The 18,355-nt window shown below is 30.2% G+C and overlaps 3 protein-coding genes across 3 annotated transcripts; all 3 read left to right on the top strand.

The window, feature by feature from the left end:
* The first annotated feature begins 3,684 nt into the window (after positions 1–3,684).
* On the top strand, positions 3,685–4,375 carry LOC117564806 (ficolin-1-like). Its single transcript, XM_052002407.1, has 2 exons — positions 3,685–4,156; positions 4,209–4,375. The coding sequence occupies exons 1-2, from the start codon at positions 3,747–3,749 to the stop codon at positions 4,303–4,305; spliced, it is 507 nt and encodes a 168-aa protein (XP_051858367.1). The 5' UTR covers positions 3,685–3,746; the 3' UTR covers positions 4,306–4,375.
* Positions 4,376–8,907: 4,532 nt separating this feature from the next.
* LOC117565402 (apolipoprotein D) lies at positions 8,908–9,726 on the top strand. Its single transcript, XM_034244487.1, has 4 exons — positions 8,908–9,182; positions 9,243–9,328; positions 9,389–9,487; positions 9,542–9,726. The coding sequence occupies exons 1-4, from the start codon at positions 8,923–8,925 to the stop codon at positions 9,679–9,681; spliced, it is 585 nt and encodes a 194-aa protein (XP_034100378.1). The 5' UTR covers positions 8,908–8,922; the 3' UTR covers positions 9,682–9,726.
* A 1,098-nt stretch (positions 9,727–10,824) lies between these two features.
* LOC117564924 (angiopoietin-related protein 3-like) lies at positions 10,825–16,757 on the top strand. The gene is made up of 4 exons (XM_052002726.1): positions 10,825–10,993; positions 15,922–15,990; positions 16,093–16,143; positions 16,204–16,757. Exons 1-4 carry the CDS (start codon positions 10,864–10,866, stop codon positions 16,755–16,757), a joined length of 804 nt encoding a protein of 267 aa, XP_051858686.1. The 5' UTR covers positions 10,825–10,863.
* Positions 16,758–18,355: the final 1,598 nt, after the last annotated feature.

The following is an 18,355-nucleotide window of genomic DNA, read 5'->3' as shown; positions in this document are numbered from 1 at the left end:
AACGGATGTGTTTTATAACATCAACAATTGCGACAAATAAACATGCAAAAATATCTCAAATTTTTAACTGTTTTTTTAATTGTTGCACCAAGTTGGACTGTGAGCATACAACTAAAAGAAGACATTCAGAAAAAAATTGAAGAAAATGAGGAAAGAATTAGACAATTGGAAGCTCAAACTCAAGAGAACGAAAAATATCTAAACTTTGAGGAAGCAATTAAATCTACAAAAGAATACATTTCAACTTTGAAGAAGCGATTAAATCAATTCCGCAAAAGAAGACAGGCCGATGACGAGATTATTGTCAGCCAAAAAGCTCAGATTGCAGATAATATCAAACTCTTAGAAATACAAAAAAATGAAACTAATAAAGCTTATCAGCAACTAGAAGATTATAAAGAGCAAATTCTGAGGAAAGATCTTGAAATAAATCAATTGCGAAATACCATAATAAATTTTAATACCACTATCAATAGGAATAATGCTGAAAACAAGAAGCGTAAGTTTAAAAAGATTACTTGAGTACATTCAATTAGATAATTGAATAATTGAAAACGTTTATTAGCTCTATAATTATTTTGTACTAATACCGAAGAAAATGTGAACAGGAGAGGAAATTAAATAAAAAAAAACTAAGTGCGGAAGATTAACTAACTTAATTGAATAAACAATTTAGAAAATACATTTTTCCAATATAAATGCAAAATTAAATATCGAAAATGTAGCAAACAAAATAAGTCATAAAACATTTTTATTAATTTTCTTAATCCAAACATTAGGCATTAACATTAATTATAAAATCGTGATAAATTCAAGAATCTTTTCAACTTTAGATTATTGCCGAAAAAACTGTACAAGATTTAGCAAACAGCTAAAGAATATGGAGCAGAATCTGATTGAAATGAATTACAAACTAATTTCTAAGGAAGATGAATTAAGCAAATGTATTTCAATGAATCAGAGGATATATGTACCTCGAACTCAGAACAACTTCAAAAGTCTTCCAAGCTCGTGTTTAAACCTTACTGCAGGTGTTAAACAGATACAACTTACAAATGGAATATTATTTAATGCGGTTTGCGATGGCAATGGTTGGATGATAATTCAGCAACGATTTGATGGAAGTGAAAACTTTGTTAGAAACTGGTCAGATTACGTGAATGGATTTGGAAACTTGGGAGGAGAATTTTGGATTGGATTGGAAAAATTGCATTTGGTTACGAATTTAGCTCGCCATCAATTATTAATTTCGATCATAAATTCAAGGGAGTCATTTGTGGCAGAATACGATGACTTTAGAGTTGGAAATTCCGCAACATTCTAACAATTTGGAATCAATAGGAAAATACACTGGCAACTTGAATGTCTTAGGACGGAATGTAAATCGTCATTTTGTAACTTTTGGTCAAAATCGTAATTTAAATGGTTTTGCGAATTGTCTTGAAGGCGGCTGGTGGTTTCTACCCAATTGTGAAGATTAGTAAGTATTAAACAGCATTAAAAACTTGAATAGCTTTTTAATTGCACTTAATTATCTTATAGCAATCTAAATGCTCTCTACAATCAAGGAGTACTCTGGCCTAACCGCAATACAATCATGAAGATTCGCCCAAATGGAATTGGACATTGAGAGGCTCAGGCTTAAAATCTTTAACTCCAATATGATATAAATTGAGAGACGAGTTGATGTTTTCTGTAAAGTGATCTTTTCATTTTACCAAGATGATCAATTGCATTTGTATCATCAAGAAATTTAAATATATAATCGTGAATTGAAATTGGGAAATTGATTTAATTATTGTGCATATTCGCATAAAGTTTATCCCATAGGGTAGAAGGGTATTTTAACTTTGCGCCGGCAGAAAAAGGCATACATATATATTGTTAATCAGCGTCAAAAGCAGATACGATATAGCCATGTCCGTCTGTCCTTTCGTCTGTATGAACACCTACATAGATCTCAAAGATAATAAAAGCTAGAGATAAAGAGAAGACAATAATAACTATAGTATTAATGATACTACCTGACAATTTAGTTGTGATTGGATGCAAATTGTAAAAGTTATTTAAGAAAGTCTTTTGTATGGGAATTTACGCCAAGTACAATGTGATCTTAGCTGCTTTGGTGTACTGTGAGTTCTTTGGTATAATTCTAATGTGGAAATGTTTAAATATATCAAACGGGGCCTTCGGTATATTTTAGTATATTTGTTTTATATAATTTGGTATATTTTAAAAATAATCACGCACTGTTTTGCTTGTATTCTAAATAAGTACTGGATATTTCACAGTTAAGCATACTCGAATATAGATTTCTCACTTGTTTTAATATGTTCTTCTGATAACAACAAAGGTTCGACATGAACGAACATAGAAGGCATATAACATATGTATGTACTTATTATAAAGAATATTTTCGACTACGACGCTGTTCGCTGATAGCAATAGAATTTCTTGCATATACATAAGCTTATATATATATATATCCGTCTACATATATGATTAAACTATTCTTTGACTGTGAGCTGCAGATGTGAATTAGTTATAATTTACAGTTAGCAGCCGACGGATGTGTTTTTAGAATCAATCAAAGAAATATGCAAAAATATCTGCAGTTGTTGACGGTTTTTTTAATCGTTGTGCCAAGATGCACAATCAGAATAGATTTAAATGAAAAAATTCAGAAGATCATTGATACCAATGAGGAAATAATAAGACAACTGGATGCTCAAAATCAAGAGAAAGAAAGAGATTACATTTCATCTTTGGAGAATCAATTAAATCAGAGCAAAAATCACACAGATATTCTCCAGTTGAATATCAATGAATACGAAATCAAAATTAAAATTAAAGATGAGATTATTGCTAAGAAAAACGCTGAGATACATGAGATGGAATCACTCTTGAAGATTCAAAAAAATGAAATCAATAAAAATAATCAGCAACTAGAAGATTACAGAGATCTAATAGAGAGCTTGAAATCAATTATAAAACCTTGTGAAAATGTTAATTCATTGCTGGAGTCGGGAAACAATAAGAGTAAGTTTTTGTTAAATATAAATTAATTGCAATAATGCATTTTAATCCACAAATTAGTTAATCAGCAAAATTCAAAACAAAACTCAACGTGCTTGAATTCTGTGAACGAACTACAGCAGGATAACACAAAGTTAAATTCTCAGCTTCAGAACAATACAATGGAAATAACATATCTAGAAAGTCAACTCAGTAAGTTCAGTAATACAACTTAGATAAAAGAATTAGCAAATAACGTCACACTTCTTTCAGATGGTTGCAAATTAAATAACACAAATTTTGCCAAATATAATCATGATCAACAAAGATTATTAGGTAAGAAAAATTATACGACCATTCATAACATTTATTCAATTATTTGTTTCCAGACCAATGTCAAAGGAGTAAAGAAGATATGCAAAAAGATATTGAGGATAGAGAAATAATCCACAATGCGTTAAGTATGACCATTAAATAAATACTTATTTTAAATTGTATATTACTTTTTTTGTAATGCAGGTAACTGTAAAAATTACAGTTCAGACATAGAAAATCAGCTAAGAGTCACTCAACTGAATTTGACATATTTACAAGACGAGTTGATGAAAAAGATTCAAGAGAAGCCCGTCACAATTCCACCAACGTCTTGTTTAAATTTGAGTCCTGGTATTCAAGAGATACAACTTCCAAATAAAGAAAGTAGTAATGTTCTTTGTGATGATGATGGTTGGATGATCATTCAGCGTCGAATTAATGGAGAACAAGATTTTGATAAAAATTGGCAAGAATACGTGGATGGATTTGGAGACTTCAATGGGGACTTTTGGTTTGGATTGGAAAAACTGCATCTGTTGACAAGTTCAGATCGTCACCAGCTAAATATTTCAATGACAAGTTATGGGCTTACAAGTTTTGTGGAATATGACGACTTTCGTATTGGTAATTCAGAGTCTCTTTACGAATTGGAGTCATTAGGAACATTTATAATGGGAAGCAAGATATATCCATTTAACAAAAATTCGTTAAAAGCGAAAGTAAATAAGAAATTTTCAACATATGATAAAAATAATATTCCAAATGCTTATGAAAATTGCGCTGAAAATGGCATGGGTGGCTGGTGGTATTGGTTTTGTATTGACAGGTGAGTTGTTTATAAATAATAATTAATTTCAATAACATGGCGATTATTACAGCAACCTAAACGCGCCTTATAAAGATGAAATGGTCTGGTCTTATAATAAATTGACATCCGCAACTATGAAAATTCGCCCATACTCTAATGAGTATTGAAAGTCGCTATTATGTTTAATACGTATTTAAGGAATTACAACAATTTTAATTTTCTTTTGCTAATATTGTAGAGCACAATTTTTGCTTTATATGCTTATATATTAATTCAAATTGACTTTGTGTTTTTAAATAGTGTATTTTGTTTATATGTTTGACGAGATTAATAAAAATGCTTTTAATTAAAATGTATGTATGTCATTAATGTATTGTTGACTTAAACAAAATGTTCTCAATTCTTTCAAGCTTGTTTAAGATTTTTGCACGTTTCTATAGATATTTGATAGATAATGGACTGTCGCATATCATACTAAGTTTGTTAATATCGACAGCGAACTATAGCTGTACTCTTACTTAGGGTGTTTGCTTAATGTTACAAAAGCTTATAAATTATTAAAGAAATACTTTTGTATGAGGAAAGACGTCTCCGAACTAAGGTTCTTAGTTGCTTTGGCTGACAATCTGGTATATTTTACACTCAATGGTATATTTTGAATGTTCTGTATCTATATTCCTGAAATAAATGTTGGTATATTTTTGGTAGTTTTTGTGGTTATATCGGTATATTTTAAGATTAATACCGCAATATCTGGCTTTTATTCAAAATGGATAGCGGGTTGTTTTCTTACTTATTTAATAAAGTCTGCTTATTATGTGCAATGTATTCCTGCACTGAAACTGCTAAAGCAATATTTCGTATTTAGATTACAAACTAAGTAAAAAACTTCAAGAGTTTAAACCTAAAAATAATTAAATAACTTATATGTATATTAAATAATCAGTAACACAGCCATGATGACTCATATGATTTTTCTTTATATTATATAACCTGAGCTTCCCTCATAATCTAAAATTTAGCTAGATCTATTTATAGACTACAAGTGAATACCAAAAATAGACGACGTCTTAGCCTTGGGCAAACTTACACATGAAGATGAGAACGTTGTGTGTGTGTGTGAGTGGTTTTTGCACTCAATAAATATTGTCTGACCGCAAACTATCTATCACTCATCGAGGTCTCAAATGTCAGAGAGAGAGAGACAGCCACGTCGAAGCACATCACGCACAGCAAGTCGGCTCATTGGGGAGATGGCCCCGAGGCTCACTTGGACGAGTTCCCAACGGTGGCATCTGCACAACTACAGCAACAGCTTCTGGCCAAAAAAAAAGGGAAAACGAAATGTGGACAACCGGCAACAAAGTACAAAAAGCATGGCACAAAGTCCAATTTGTTTGTAATGGCATTTACTTTGTTTACAAAATAAATTTTGCATGCATAGCGAGTAGTTGAGTCCCTTCAAAACTTGCAGTCTGCATTTTGCCAGACTGAGTGCGAGACAAAAGTCTGGCACATGAAATAGATATGGTGAAATTCTGAAAATCGCTGTACCATAAAATTTCCCCATTGGGCGCCACTCTGAAGGCGGCGAGGACGATTCTCTCTGTCTTTTGCCATTTCGCTGTTTAATTTCGCAGTTGTCCTTTTCAATGGAGCACCGTAAAGCGACAGGATGAAGAAGTTGGCACAGAAGTGGGGAAATAAGGAAGCTATCTATGGCGGTCAGCACTGTTGCGGTTTCTGATTTATGTTTGTTTATGTTGTTCGAGCATTTGTTTTATTTACCGCACACACAAAAAAAAAAAAACAGCAAAACAAAACAATACAAATCTAAATAAGGAAGCAAGAAAACAAAAAACTTACTCGATTGAGATATACTACTTAAGTTTATAAATTAAAAATCAATTAAGACATACTACTTAAGCTTTTAAATTACTAAAAAAATATACTACTGATAAAGGAATAAGCATCAGTCTTTTCTTTACTCTTGTTGTCTTAAGTAGATTACATCAATTTCCTCTGAATTTATCATATCTTTCTTTTGCCATTTCCAATTCACAGAGTATATTAACAGGAGAAATATAAGCAAGTATTCGTAAGCAGCTTATAAACAATAGCTGGAAGTATCTTGTACTTTTACCTGAGTACAAAATATTACTTCCTGCAACTTGGTCGTTGTCATTTGCATGTGGCCATGTCATTTGGTCAGTTTAAAACAATGCTATGAGTTATATTACGAAACAAATACATTAATTTTGTGCATATTTAAATTTTGAATAGTATACTCGCAAACACTAAAAGTTAATTTGTCTAAATATATTTAATTGGCAAGAGTTTACTTCAATAAGTAGCAACTAAATTATAAATATATTTTAATAAGCGCTACTCATAGGGTAGAAGGGTAATATGATATCTCCGAGCCTATAAAGTACCACCCACTGCCGCCCTTGGTATAAGAATAAAATCGAATAATATACCAAATATAGCCATCGGTATATTTTCAGAATTTTGACGCATATTAAATCGGTATATTTGAAAATAAATAGCGCACTGTTTTGCTTTAATTGAAAGACGGTATCTCACAGTCGATCAGCTGGCTTTCTTTCTTAACTGTATACATCAAAATATATATTTTTACTTATAAGTTGCTAATACTCCAAATATCAGTATTGATTACTACTTAAATTCCATACTGTGTTCAAGTTCAAAATATAGAAGAGAAGTTCTTAAAATGTTCTTATATGTTATGTTCTTATATATAATATATGTTATTTATTATCTTATCCATAAATATCTATCCATGAAATAAATAAAAATAATGTCTTTTGATAATGGAAATTTTAAATTTTTAAAAACTAGTTTTAAATAAAATCGGTTAAAGGAAAAAGATGGTAAGTAAAATGTTCAAATTAGAGTTATATTTTTATTAATTTTTTTGTTTTTCCTTTAATTTATAGAACATTTAAGAATTCTAATATTTATTGATTTAAAATCTTAATGGACAATTCCTATGGTCCACTTTAAAAGCGTGCTCTATAGACAATCCAGCTTTTGTGGCAATTCCTTTCAGCTTTTCGATTAACCCTCGAGTTGGATACTTTGTACGTGTTTGAAGTAACAAAATCTCTAAGTAAAAATTCAAATAAAATAAATTTTGAAATATTAAATGCTTTGTACTTACGCTGACTGCCAGTCACTCTGCCATAAGAGGTCAGATTCTTGCAGTTGAAGCTAATTCTATAAGATTTATAATCTGTATCTATAACCCAATGTTCAGAATATTTCCTAGGTATTTTCTCTAAATAAATCAAATATTATTGGAGATATTAATGTTTAAAAACAACGCTTACCATATTTCCATACTAACTTTCGAGTTCGGAAATATCCACTACTTTCAAGTCCATATATTTTAGCTCGTTGAATTACAATCGAATTATTTCTGCATTAAAAACAAAGTTTTCAATCAATTTTTAGCTGTCAAGAATTGCGTTACTTACTTGGGAAATTGATAATATGTTTTGATGTATAATCCATCGTCAACGTCATCTCGCACATGAGATCGCACACAGTTCAGTGTTTGATTACCTTGCGTCTTTGTTCGATAATGTGAATACCAAATACCAAAAATTTTTTTTACATCAAAGTATTCTTTGTGTGCTATGTGTTTTGGACATAGCTCCAGTTTCCTAAAGCCAACACTTAGTCCAGCAAGCAGGAAAATTGCAATTATTCTGCATAAGATGTGTACAAATAAGTAAATAAAAAATTGTAGTCAAATACTTCGACTTACAATCTTAATCCCATCACGACGTTGACTATAGATGGCCTTAGAGGTTGCACAGCTCAAAACAAATTCTTTACATTCGAGCGAATTAATAGCGTATATTAATTACATTAATGGAAGAAAGAGTATTATTATCTAAAACTATAAGTCAACTTTAAATGTGTTAAAAAAAAAGAAAAGTAATATACAAAAATAATAATGAAATAAATTAAAATAAAATAAGATAAAGTTAAATAAAAATAAAAATAAAAGACAAGGATAAATACTAAAAGGAAATTATATAAAATAAAATATATGTGTAAATAAAATATAATAAAACAGATAAACAAATTAAACTAAATATACTAAAAATGATATACAGGTAAAAAGATTAAAATACTCAAATAAAAAATTGAAATAAAATTAAATAAACTATACATAAAAATGTATATATAATTAAATAACTAAACATGACAGAATGAAAAATGAAACAAATAAATAAAATAAAAATAATGATTCAAAAAATGAAATAAAAATAAAAAAATTAAACATAAAGAAAAATATATTAAAAATAAAATAAAATAATTAATGATATAAAAAATTTTAATTAAACAAAATAGAATATAATATATAAAAAATAAATAAAAATCAGTATAAAAATAAAAATAAATATAAAACTGATATAAAAAATAAAAAAAAATTAAATAAATTTAATAATATCAAGTAATGTAAAAAATAGAGTAAAGTAAACAATTAAATAGTTATGTAATTAAAAGTCTTTCAGCTCAATTTGTTTGTTAATTATAATTTAGAATAAATAATATTAATAATAATAATTTGGACAATAGTAACTTTGATTCAGAGTATTCCAAATGCAACTTTAGAAGTGAATAGCTAGGCTAATGCAATTTACATGGCGCCAATTTAATTGCAAGGTTTCCAAATGCTTTGCAAATAAAATTATGATATATTATATATAAAAATTATTTTCTCGTCAGTTTCTGTCAAACTTCGAACAATGGTCCGTCTAAAACTTTGTGTAGCAATTGTGTTGCTGTCTTTGGTAGAGCCGATGATCACTTTTAGCGTAACTGATGGCGTCTGTCCGACCAATATCACTTCTATTGGCAAATTCGATATGGAACGATATTTGGGCAAATGGTATATATATTCAATGTTTTCGCCATTTACGAAGCCAATGCCACATTGCAAATCAAATCAGTTTACAAAAGATAAAAGTGGTCGCTATTTTGTTACATCTAAGGAACTCGAGTTTGAGTAAGTTATTTTGAAAAGCATCTTTTTTCACATTCCCATATTTAATTTATAAATCGAAAGCACGAAAACTGTAACGAAACACACAATGAAGATAAAGAGTGTAAATTCAAACCTCGGACAATACATCTTTAATCACAAACCGAGGAGTAAGTAATGATCTTAACTTTTCATAATACAATATTAATTTCCTTAATTATTTTTCTTAGCATTTCCCAGGGGCGTTGAAATCTATATTTTGAATACGGATTATACAAATTATACTATTGAATATACGTGCATCAATTCGGATGGTGTTTTCAACATGCGTAAGTAAGGAAATTAATTTATTCACCTGTCAGCTTTATTATCAATAATTTCAGAATGGGCTGTTATCGGCACTCAGAAGCGAGTGCCCACGGAATCCACAGTATATATTGCAAGAAAGTTGGCAAAACAATCTGGTTTAGCAATGAATCGATTGATACCGGTTCAACAGGATTCTTGTCCCACAGATACTTGAGAAACCGCAGAATTTCGTATGATTTCAAATAAATGTTTTTGTTCTCAGATAGACTCTACTTTTTATCAACTTGTAGCTAAAAATATATTTCAGCAAGTTGTAATTATTGTACTTAATATATAGTATGATATTTTATTTGCCACAACTAAAGCGAGATTTTGGATATCAAAACCAAATAGTTTTTATACCCGCTACCCATAGGGTATTATAGCTTTGTGCCTCAGACCTTATAAAGTATCTAAATATATTCTAGATTCGCGACAACAAACGAGACGATATAGCCGCGAAAATTGTAGAAGTTATTAAAGATATACTTTTGCATGGGCAAAAGGCATACTTAATTGCTTTAGCTAAAAATCTGGTATATTGATATAGTACTATATTCAAAATATACCATAGAGTGTAAATATTTTGAATATATATTATATATTTATATATTATATATATTATATTAATATTTATTATATATTTATATTATTATTTATTATATATTATATTTTGAATATAGTACTATATCGATTTATATACCGCATTCGGTATATTTTAAATTTAATATCGCATTGTTTTGTTTTATTAACAACGGGTACCGGGTATCTCACAGTAGCGCACACTCGACTTTTACTCTCTTATTTTTTTTTAATTTCTTGCTGTCAAACTGAAGATTAGCTTACGGAGCTCGCTATTTCGTTGAGCGACTAAAAATATGTGTTAAGCTGAGTATTTAAACTTGAATGTTGATTACTTTACCACTGATAGCATTATATTGATTAAACATATGCGCTTGCTTAAGTTATTTAATTTAGCTTCTGCGAACTATTTACACAATTTAATAGTGTTTACCCTCAAGTGGCAAACGGACGTCAAGTTTACATTCCCTCTTAAAATAAAAAAATGATTACCCAAAAGTGTCGGAAGTTATTCGCTGTATTCTTTATAGTTGTGCAAATATGTACTGTGAGCTCACAATCAACTGTTGACGATTTTATTTCAACTACTAATTTACCAAACGAAGACAAGACACTTAAAGAACCGGAACAGAAGGAGAGTTCACTTTCAATTATATTAAGTGAAATACAAAAAATTCAGTCGAATACCGCAAATATCGAATTGAAATTGAAGAAAAACGATGAGATAATCGCTAGACAAAATGCTGAGTTGGAAAATAAGTTGAGACTGCTGAAAATGCAAGTAAAAGAAGTCAATAAAGCTAATGAACAACTTATCGATTACAAAAACCAAAACACGGCGTTAAATGCTACGATCAATATAAAAAATGAAGAAATATCAAAGTTGGAGACGCAAATCAATGAGAGTAAAGTTAACTAACCAACTAAAGTTAGTGTAATTTAACAATTCTGATCATTTTATTCCAGATTCTAATGAAAGGATGGAAACTGAGACGGAACACAATATTAAAATATCAGATCTGACAAATAGACTATGTAAGTTCAGGAAACATATGAACAATAATTTTAGATGTTGAAAAAATCGGAATAATCTGACTCAATAATAATTTAAATTTTTTATATCCCTTAACTTTTCTAGATGAATGTGAACGGGAACTCTTGGAAAAATCAGACCTGAGCAAGAGACTATGTATGTAACATTAACCATTTACCATAATCATGGAATATCTCATAATTGATTCGATTCTAGATAACTGCGAAACTAAGTATAATGACGTATCGTATAAACTTACGGACTCGGAGGAATATCTAGAATACACAAAATCAAAGCTGAGGGAATGCAAGACCACAAATGGCAAAAACTATACAGAAACAGAGAATGAAGAGTCTCCTAAGCCTTTGGCTGAAACTCTTCCAAGCTCTTGCTTAAACTTGACTGCTGGTATTCACAAGATACAAATTCCAAAGGGACGTGTTTCAGATGTTGTTTGTGACGATGATGGTTGGATGATCATTCAGCGCCGAATTTCTGGATATCTCAACTTTAATAGAAACTGGCAAGAATACAAGGATGGATTTGGTGACTTGAATGACGAGTTTTGGTTTGGATTGGATAAATTGCATCTGATTACAAGTTCAACACCTCACCAGTTGAGCATTTTAGTGAATAGTGAAAGTGCAAGTTCTTATAACTTTAGGATTGGAGGTGCAGGAGAAATGTACAAATTGTACAAAATGCAAAACTATGCAGATAAATACTTATTCTTCAACAATGAAGAAGAAAAATTTACAACATACGATAGAAATAACGGTTCAGTCGATGATGATTCAAATTGCGCTAATTATGCCTATGGTGGCTGGTGGTATTCACATTATTGCGAGATGTAAGTTTAATTTAACCAATAATTAATTCAAATAATTTAATATTATCATCTTGCAGCCATCCAAACTCGCATAATGATCATTTAAACCGTTTAGTCGGTAGCGATGAGTTCGATTTTAATACTATAACCATAAAGATTCGCCCATCTACTGATTGATTTCGCTGCTCTTAATTTTTATGTACAATTTATGTTTTCATTTATTTACAAAAAACATAAAAGAGTATTTGTTTTTTTTTCTCTTGAATATCAATAAATGATTAATTTCCTTAAATTTATCAGCAAACGTTAATTTTTTAATTACTGGACATCAAAATGTGGATTTCATCCAAGTCTTTATTTTTTTCTTCGCAAAATTTCGTGTACAAGTTTCTGCATTTAGATTTTTTGGACAATCTTCAGAGCGTGATTTAAAAAAAATTTAAATCTGGACTATTGTAAAAGCCTTTATGCATGATGTAAAAATTTGAAGCATCCTAGCTCTTACTCTGGGCGGAGAAAACATATTTGGAAATACAAATTTATTTATTTATTGTAAAATCAATCTAGCAAATAAACCGTTTGTCCCCTTATACCCGCTACCCGATGGTGTAGAATTGTGTTATACTCTTGCGTCGGCAGGAATTGTTCAATATTTTTAGTATTTTCGGTATATTTGAAGTTGAATACTGTTCAAGTATTTATTTGGTATATTAATTTGGTATAATAAGAGAACAATACTGCTAAGTATTTATTTGGTATATTTTACGAATATTACTCTTTAAGTATTTATTTGGTATATTTTGCGAATTAGTCTGCTAAGATATTTATTTGGTATATTTTACCAATAATACTGTTTAGTAATATTTTACAAATAATACTTTTTAGGTATTTATTTGATATTCATATTTTACGAATAATATTTGGTATGTTAATTTGGTATATTTTAAAAATAATACCTCACTGTTTTGAATGAAAATGTGTATCGGGTATCCCACAGTCGAGCATCATTGATTGTATCATTCTTACTTGTTCAAATCACATTTTACAGTACACATACATATCATACATGATGTGGTTGTTAAAGACTTGAGTGAAGCAGATTATATCTACTCTGTACTTATACTTAGCATTTACATAGAAGTAATTGTTCTGGAATGATAAACTCAACAAAAAGGAATTTCAGTTATTAGCGTGGTATAAATATGAAACTTAAATTTATTAAATTATTATTGTCAAGTTGAAGATTAGCTACCGGAACTTGCTACTAGCGAGTAAAAATATGTGCTTAAAGTTGATTACTTCACCACAGATAACATTAGGTTGTTTTTGCGTATGCGAATGATATTGAATTTAGCTTCAACTTCACTGCTAACTATTCACAAAATTTAGTTGTATTTGGTCTCAAGTGGCGAACGGATCTAAATCTTGAAAAATAAAAAAATGCGCAAGTTTTTCAAAGTATTCGCAGTGTTCTTTATCATTGTGAAAATATGGTCAGTGAGATCTCAATCAACTGATGGCGAATTTATTACAACTACTAATTTGCCAAACGAAGGCAAAACAACTTCAGTGAATGATGTCGAAATATCGAATTTGGAAAATCATTTTGTGTCGATTAAAACTCAAACAGAAACTCCACTTTCAAACATATTGCGCAGTATCCAAAATCTTCAAACGAATAACGATGATTTGGAATCCAAATTAAAAGAAAAAGATGATATAATCGCATGCCAAAAAACGCAGTTGGAGGATAAATCGAATATTCTAGAATTTCAAATAAATGAAACCAGTAAAGCTAGGCATGAAGCAAACGATTGCAAAGATCAAATTGAGGACAACAAACTCGATATAAAGAACTTGCAATCAACTATATCTTCATATATTGACCATTGACATTGACCATCGATCGGATTAGTGCCATAATATCAGATTTGAGTTTGGAAAACCAACGCTGTAAGTTGCAAAAATTTATTGCATATTATAAAATTTACTGATTATGATCATTTTCAGATGATCAGGAACGAATTGAAGACAAAATAAAGATGAGTGCAAAATGTAACAAATTTTATAAATGTGATCAGAATGTAATAAATCTTTTAATTTGATTTTCTCCTCTTAAATTTTCAGTTGACAAGTGTTATGGTATCATAGCGTCATCTTATATAAATCCTGTGCAAACTGCTTATGAAAGAGAAGCAAAATATCCTAGCTCTTGCCTAAACTTGTCTGCGGGCAAGCAAAAGATACAAATTGGAAATGGATCTCCTTTTGATGTGATTTGTGATTGGGGCGGTTGGATGACCATTCAGCAGCGAATCGATGGAGGCATTAACTTCGATAGAAACTGGGAGAATTACGCATTTGGATTTGGCGACTTGGAAGGAGACTTTTGGCTTGGATTGGATAAACTTCATCAGATAACCAATTCAACCCAACAAGAGTTATTAATCTCTGTGCGTTATTCATTCTTCACGTTTCCTATGAATATGATGACTTTAAGATTGCAAGTGCAGACGAATTCTACGAATTGAAATCACTCGGAAACCTTAAAAGCAAATTTAATTACACGCAGCTTCAAGAAAAGACCAAATTTTCAACATACGATAGACACCTTGGAGAGAGTGTTGAAAGATGCGCTGATAGTGGAGATGGTGGCTGGTGGTATGGAAAAGATTGTGGAAAGTGAGTTTGATTCAAGCTTGTTTTCGAATTAGAATAATATTATATAATGTGATTTGTATTGCAGAAATCTAAACTCGCCATATCGTCATATACGCACTGCAACTGGCATTCAAGCCAAATTCGTCTCCATGCGGATTCGTCCATACACTGAGAAAAATTGAAGGCTCTACAACTTATTAGCTTGAAAATCGATGTATTTTTGACTTAATATTGATTTGATACTTTGCTCATAACTTGATTTTCGATTAATAAACTTGTAAACTCTGTACATTTTAATATGTATTTATTTAAAAGTGAACGTTTTATTTATTTCGCTCTTTTCACATAGTATTTTGAGGCCACACTATACAGATGGATACATATATAATATAATATATAATATATATAATATAATATATATATATATTTATATATTATATTCATTTATTATATAATATTTATTTATTTATATTTATATTTTGAATTTAATACCGCATTGCTTTGCTTTTTATTAACAACGGGTACCGGGTATCCTACAGTAGAGTACACTCGACTACTACTTTCTTATTTTTTTTAATTTCTTGCTGTCAAACTGAAGATTAGCTTACGGAGCTCGCTATTTCTTCGAGCGACTAAAAATATGTGTTAAGCTGAGTATTTAAACCTTAATGTTGATTACTTTACCACTGATAGCATTGTGTTGATAAAACATATGCGCATGCCTAAGTTATTTAATTTAGCTTCGGCGAACTATTCACACAATTCAATAGTGTTTACCCTCAAGTGGCAAACGGACGTCAAGTCTACATGCCGTTTTAAAATAATAAAATGATTACCCAAAAGTGTCGGAAGTTATTAGCTGTATTCTTTATAGTTGTGCAAATATGTACAGTGAGCTCCCAATCAACTGTTGACGATTTTATTTCAACTACTAATTTACCAAACGAAGACGAGTTACTCAAAGAACCGGAACAGAAGGAGAATTCACTATCAATTATTCTAAGTGAAATACAAAAAATTCAGTCGAATACCGCAAATATCGAATTAAAATTGAAGAAAAACGATGAGATAATCGCTAGACAAAATGCTGAGTTGGAAAATAAGTTGAGACTGCTGAAAATGCAAGTAAAAGAAGTCAATAAAGCTAATGAACAACTTATCGATTACGAAAACAAAAACACGGCGTTAAATGCTACGATCAATATAAAAAATGAAGAAATATCAAAGTTGGAGACGCAAATCAATGAGAGTAAAGTTAACTAACCAACTGAAGTTAGTGTAATTTAATAATTCTGATAATTTTATTCCAGATTCTAATGAAAGGATGGAAACTGAGACGGAACACAATAGTAAAATATCAGATCTGACAAATAGACTATGTAAGTTCACGAAACATATGAACAATAATTTTAGATGTTGAAAAGTCGGAATAATCTGACTCAATAATAATTTAAATTTTTTATATCCCTTAACTTTTCTAGATGAATGTGAACGGGAACTCTTGGAAAAATCAGACCTGAGCAAGAGACTATGTATGTAACATTAACCATTTACCATAATCATGGAATACCTCATAATTGATTCGATTCTAGATAACTGTGAAACTAAGTATAATGACGTATCGTATAAACTTACGGACACGGAGGAGTATCTAGAATACACAAAATCAAAGCTGAGGGAATGCAAGACCACAAATGGCAAAAACTATACAGAAAAAGAGAATGAGGAGACTCCTAAGCCTTTGGCTGAAAGTCTTCCAAGCTTTTGCTTAAACTTGACTGCTGGTATTCACAAGATACAAATTCCAAAGGGACGTGTTTCAGATGTTGTTTGTGATGGTGATGGTTGGATGATCATTCAGCGTCGAATTAATGGAAATGTCGACTTTAATAGAAACTGGGCAGAATACAAGGATGGATTTGGTGACTTGAATGACGAGTTTTGGTTTGGATTGGATAAATTGCATCTGATTACAAGTTCAGCACCTCACCAGTTGAGCATTTTAGTGAATAGTGAAAGTGCAAGTTCTTATAACTTTAAGATTGGAGGTGCAGAAGAAATGTACAAGTTGTACAAAATGCAAAACTATGCAGATAAATACTTATTCTTCAACAATGAAGAAGAAAAAATTTACAACATACGATAGAAATAACGGTCCAGAGATGATGATTCAAATTGCGCTAATTATGCCTATGGTGGCTGGTGGTACTCAAATTATTGCGAGATGTAAGTTTAATTTGACCAATAATTAATTCAAATAATTTAATATTATCATCTTGCAGCAATCCAAACTCGCATAATTTAAACCGTTTAGTCGGTAGCGATGAGTTCGAATTTAATACTACAACCATAAAGATTCGCCCATCTACTGATTGATTTCGCTGCTCTTAATTTTTATGTACAATTTAAGTTTTCATTTATTCACAAAAAACATAAAAAAGTATTTGTTTTTTTTTTCTCTTGAATATCAATAAATGATTAATTTCCTTAAATTTATCAGCAAACATTGATTTTTTAATTACTGGCCATCAAAATAAGGATTTCATCCAAGTCTTTATTTTTTCTACTCAAAATTTCGTGTACAAGTTTCTGCATTTAGATTTTTTGGACAATCTTCAGAGCGTGATTTAAAAAAAATGAAGCATCCTAGCTCTTACTCTGGGCGGAGAAACATATTTATAAATACATATTTATTATTATGAAATCAATCTAGCAAATAAATTGTTTGTTCCGTTACCCGTTACCCCATGGTAATGTTATAATCTTGCGTCGGCAGGAATTGTTCGGTATTTTTAGTATTTTCGGTATATTTGAAGTTGAATACTGCTCAAGTATTTATTTGGTATATTAATTTGGTATAATTTGATAATAATACTGCTTAAGAATTTATTTGGTATATTATTTGGTATAATTTTAGAACAATACTGCTTAAGTATTTATTTGGTATATATATTTTTCGTGTAATACTGCTTAAATATTTATTTGGTATATTTTACGAATAGTACTCTTTTTAAGTATTTATTTGGTATATAATTTACGCATTATTCTGCTAAGATATTTATTTGATATATTTGAGGAATAATACTGCTTATGTATTTATCTGCTATATTCGTTTGGTATATTTTACGAATATCATTGCTCAAGTATTTGTTTGGTATGTTAGATGTGAATGTTTATATATTTATTTGTTATATTTTACCAATAATACTGTTTAGTTATATTTTACAAATACTTCTTTTTAGGTATTTATTTGATATATTTTACGAATAATATTTGGTATGTTAATTTGGGTATATTTTAAAAATAATACCTCACTGTTTTGGATGAAAATGGGTATCGGGTATCCCACAGTCGAGCATCATTGATTGTATCATTCTTACTTGTTCAAATCACATTTTACAGTACACATACATATCATATGATGTGGTTGTTAAAGACTTGAGTGAAGCAGATGATATCTACTCTGTACTTATGCTTAGCATTTGAACTGGAATTTCACATAGAAGTAATTGTTCTCGAATGATAAACTCAACAAAAAAGAATTTCAGTTATTAGCGTGGTATAAATATGAAACTTAAGTTTATTAAATTATTATTGTCAAGTTGAAGATTAGCTACCGGAACTTACTGTTTCTACTAGCGAGTAAAAATATGTGCTTAAAGTTGATTACTTCACCACAGATAACATTAGGTTGCTTTTGCATATGCGTATGATATTGAATTTAGCTTCAACTTGACTGCGAAC

Source organism: Drosophila albomicans, chromosome 2L (genome assembly GCF_009650485.2).
Source record: "Drosophila albomicans strain 15112-1751.03 chromosome 2L, ASM965048v2, whole genome shotgun sequence".
In the NCBI taxonomy this organism is placed as follows: domain Eukaryota; kingdom Metazoa; phylum Arthropoda; class Insecta; order Diptera; family Drosophilidae; genus Drosophila; species Drosophila albomicans.
Note: the sequence above shows the minus strand (reverse complement) of the source record. Positions and strands in the feature narration are given on the sequence as shown.

Coding starts and splice junctions, on each gene's coding strand:
- LOC117564806 (XM_052002407.1), top strand. CDS start 3,747: ATGATCATTCAGCGTCGAATTAATGGAGAACAAGATTTTGATAAAAAT. Junction 4,157..4,208: donor TATTGGTTTTGTATTGACAG/GTGAGTTGTTTA, acceptor CGATTATTACAG/CAACCTAAACGCGCCTTATA.
- LOC117565402 (XM_034244487.1), top strand. CDS start 8,923: ATGGTCCGTCTAAAACTTTGTGTAGCAATTGTGTTGCTGTCTTTGGTA. Junction 9,183..9,242: donor TCTAAGGAACTCGAGTTTGA/GTAAGTTATTTT, acceptor ATAAATCGAAAG/CACGAAAACTGTAACGAAAC. Junction 9,329..9,388: donor CTTTAATCACAAACCGAGGA/GTAAGTAATGAT, acceptor TATTTTTCTTAG/CATTTCCCAGGGGCGTTGAA.
- LOC117564924 (XM_052002726.1), top strand. CDS start 10,864: ATGCAAGTAAAAGAAGTCAATAAAGCTAATGAACAACTTATCGATTAC. Junction 10,994..15,921: donor GGAGACGCAAATCAATGAGA/GTAAAGTTAACT, acceptor ATTTTATTCCAG/ATTCTAATGAAAGGATGGAA. Junction 15,991..16,092: donor AGATCTGACAAATAGACTAT/GTAAGTTCACGA, acceptor TAACTTTTCTAG/ATGAATGTGAACGGGAACTC.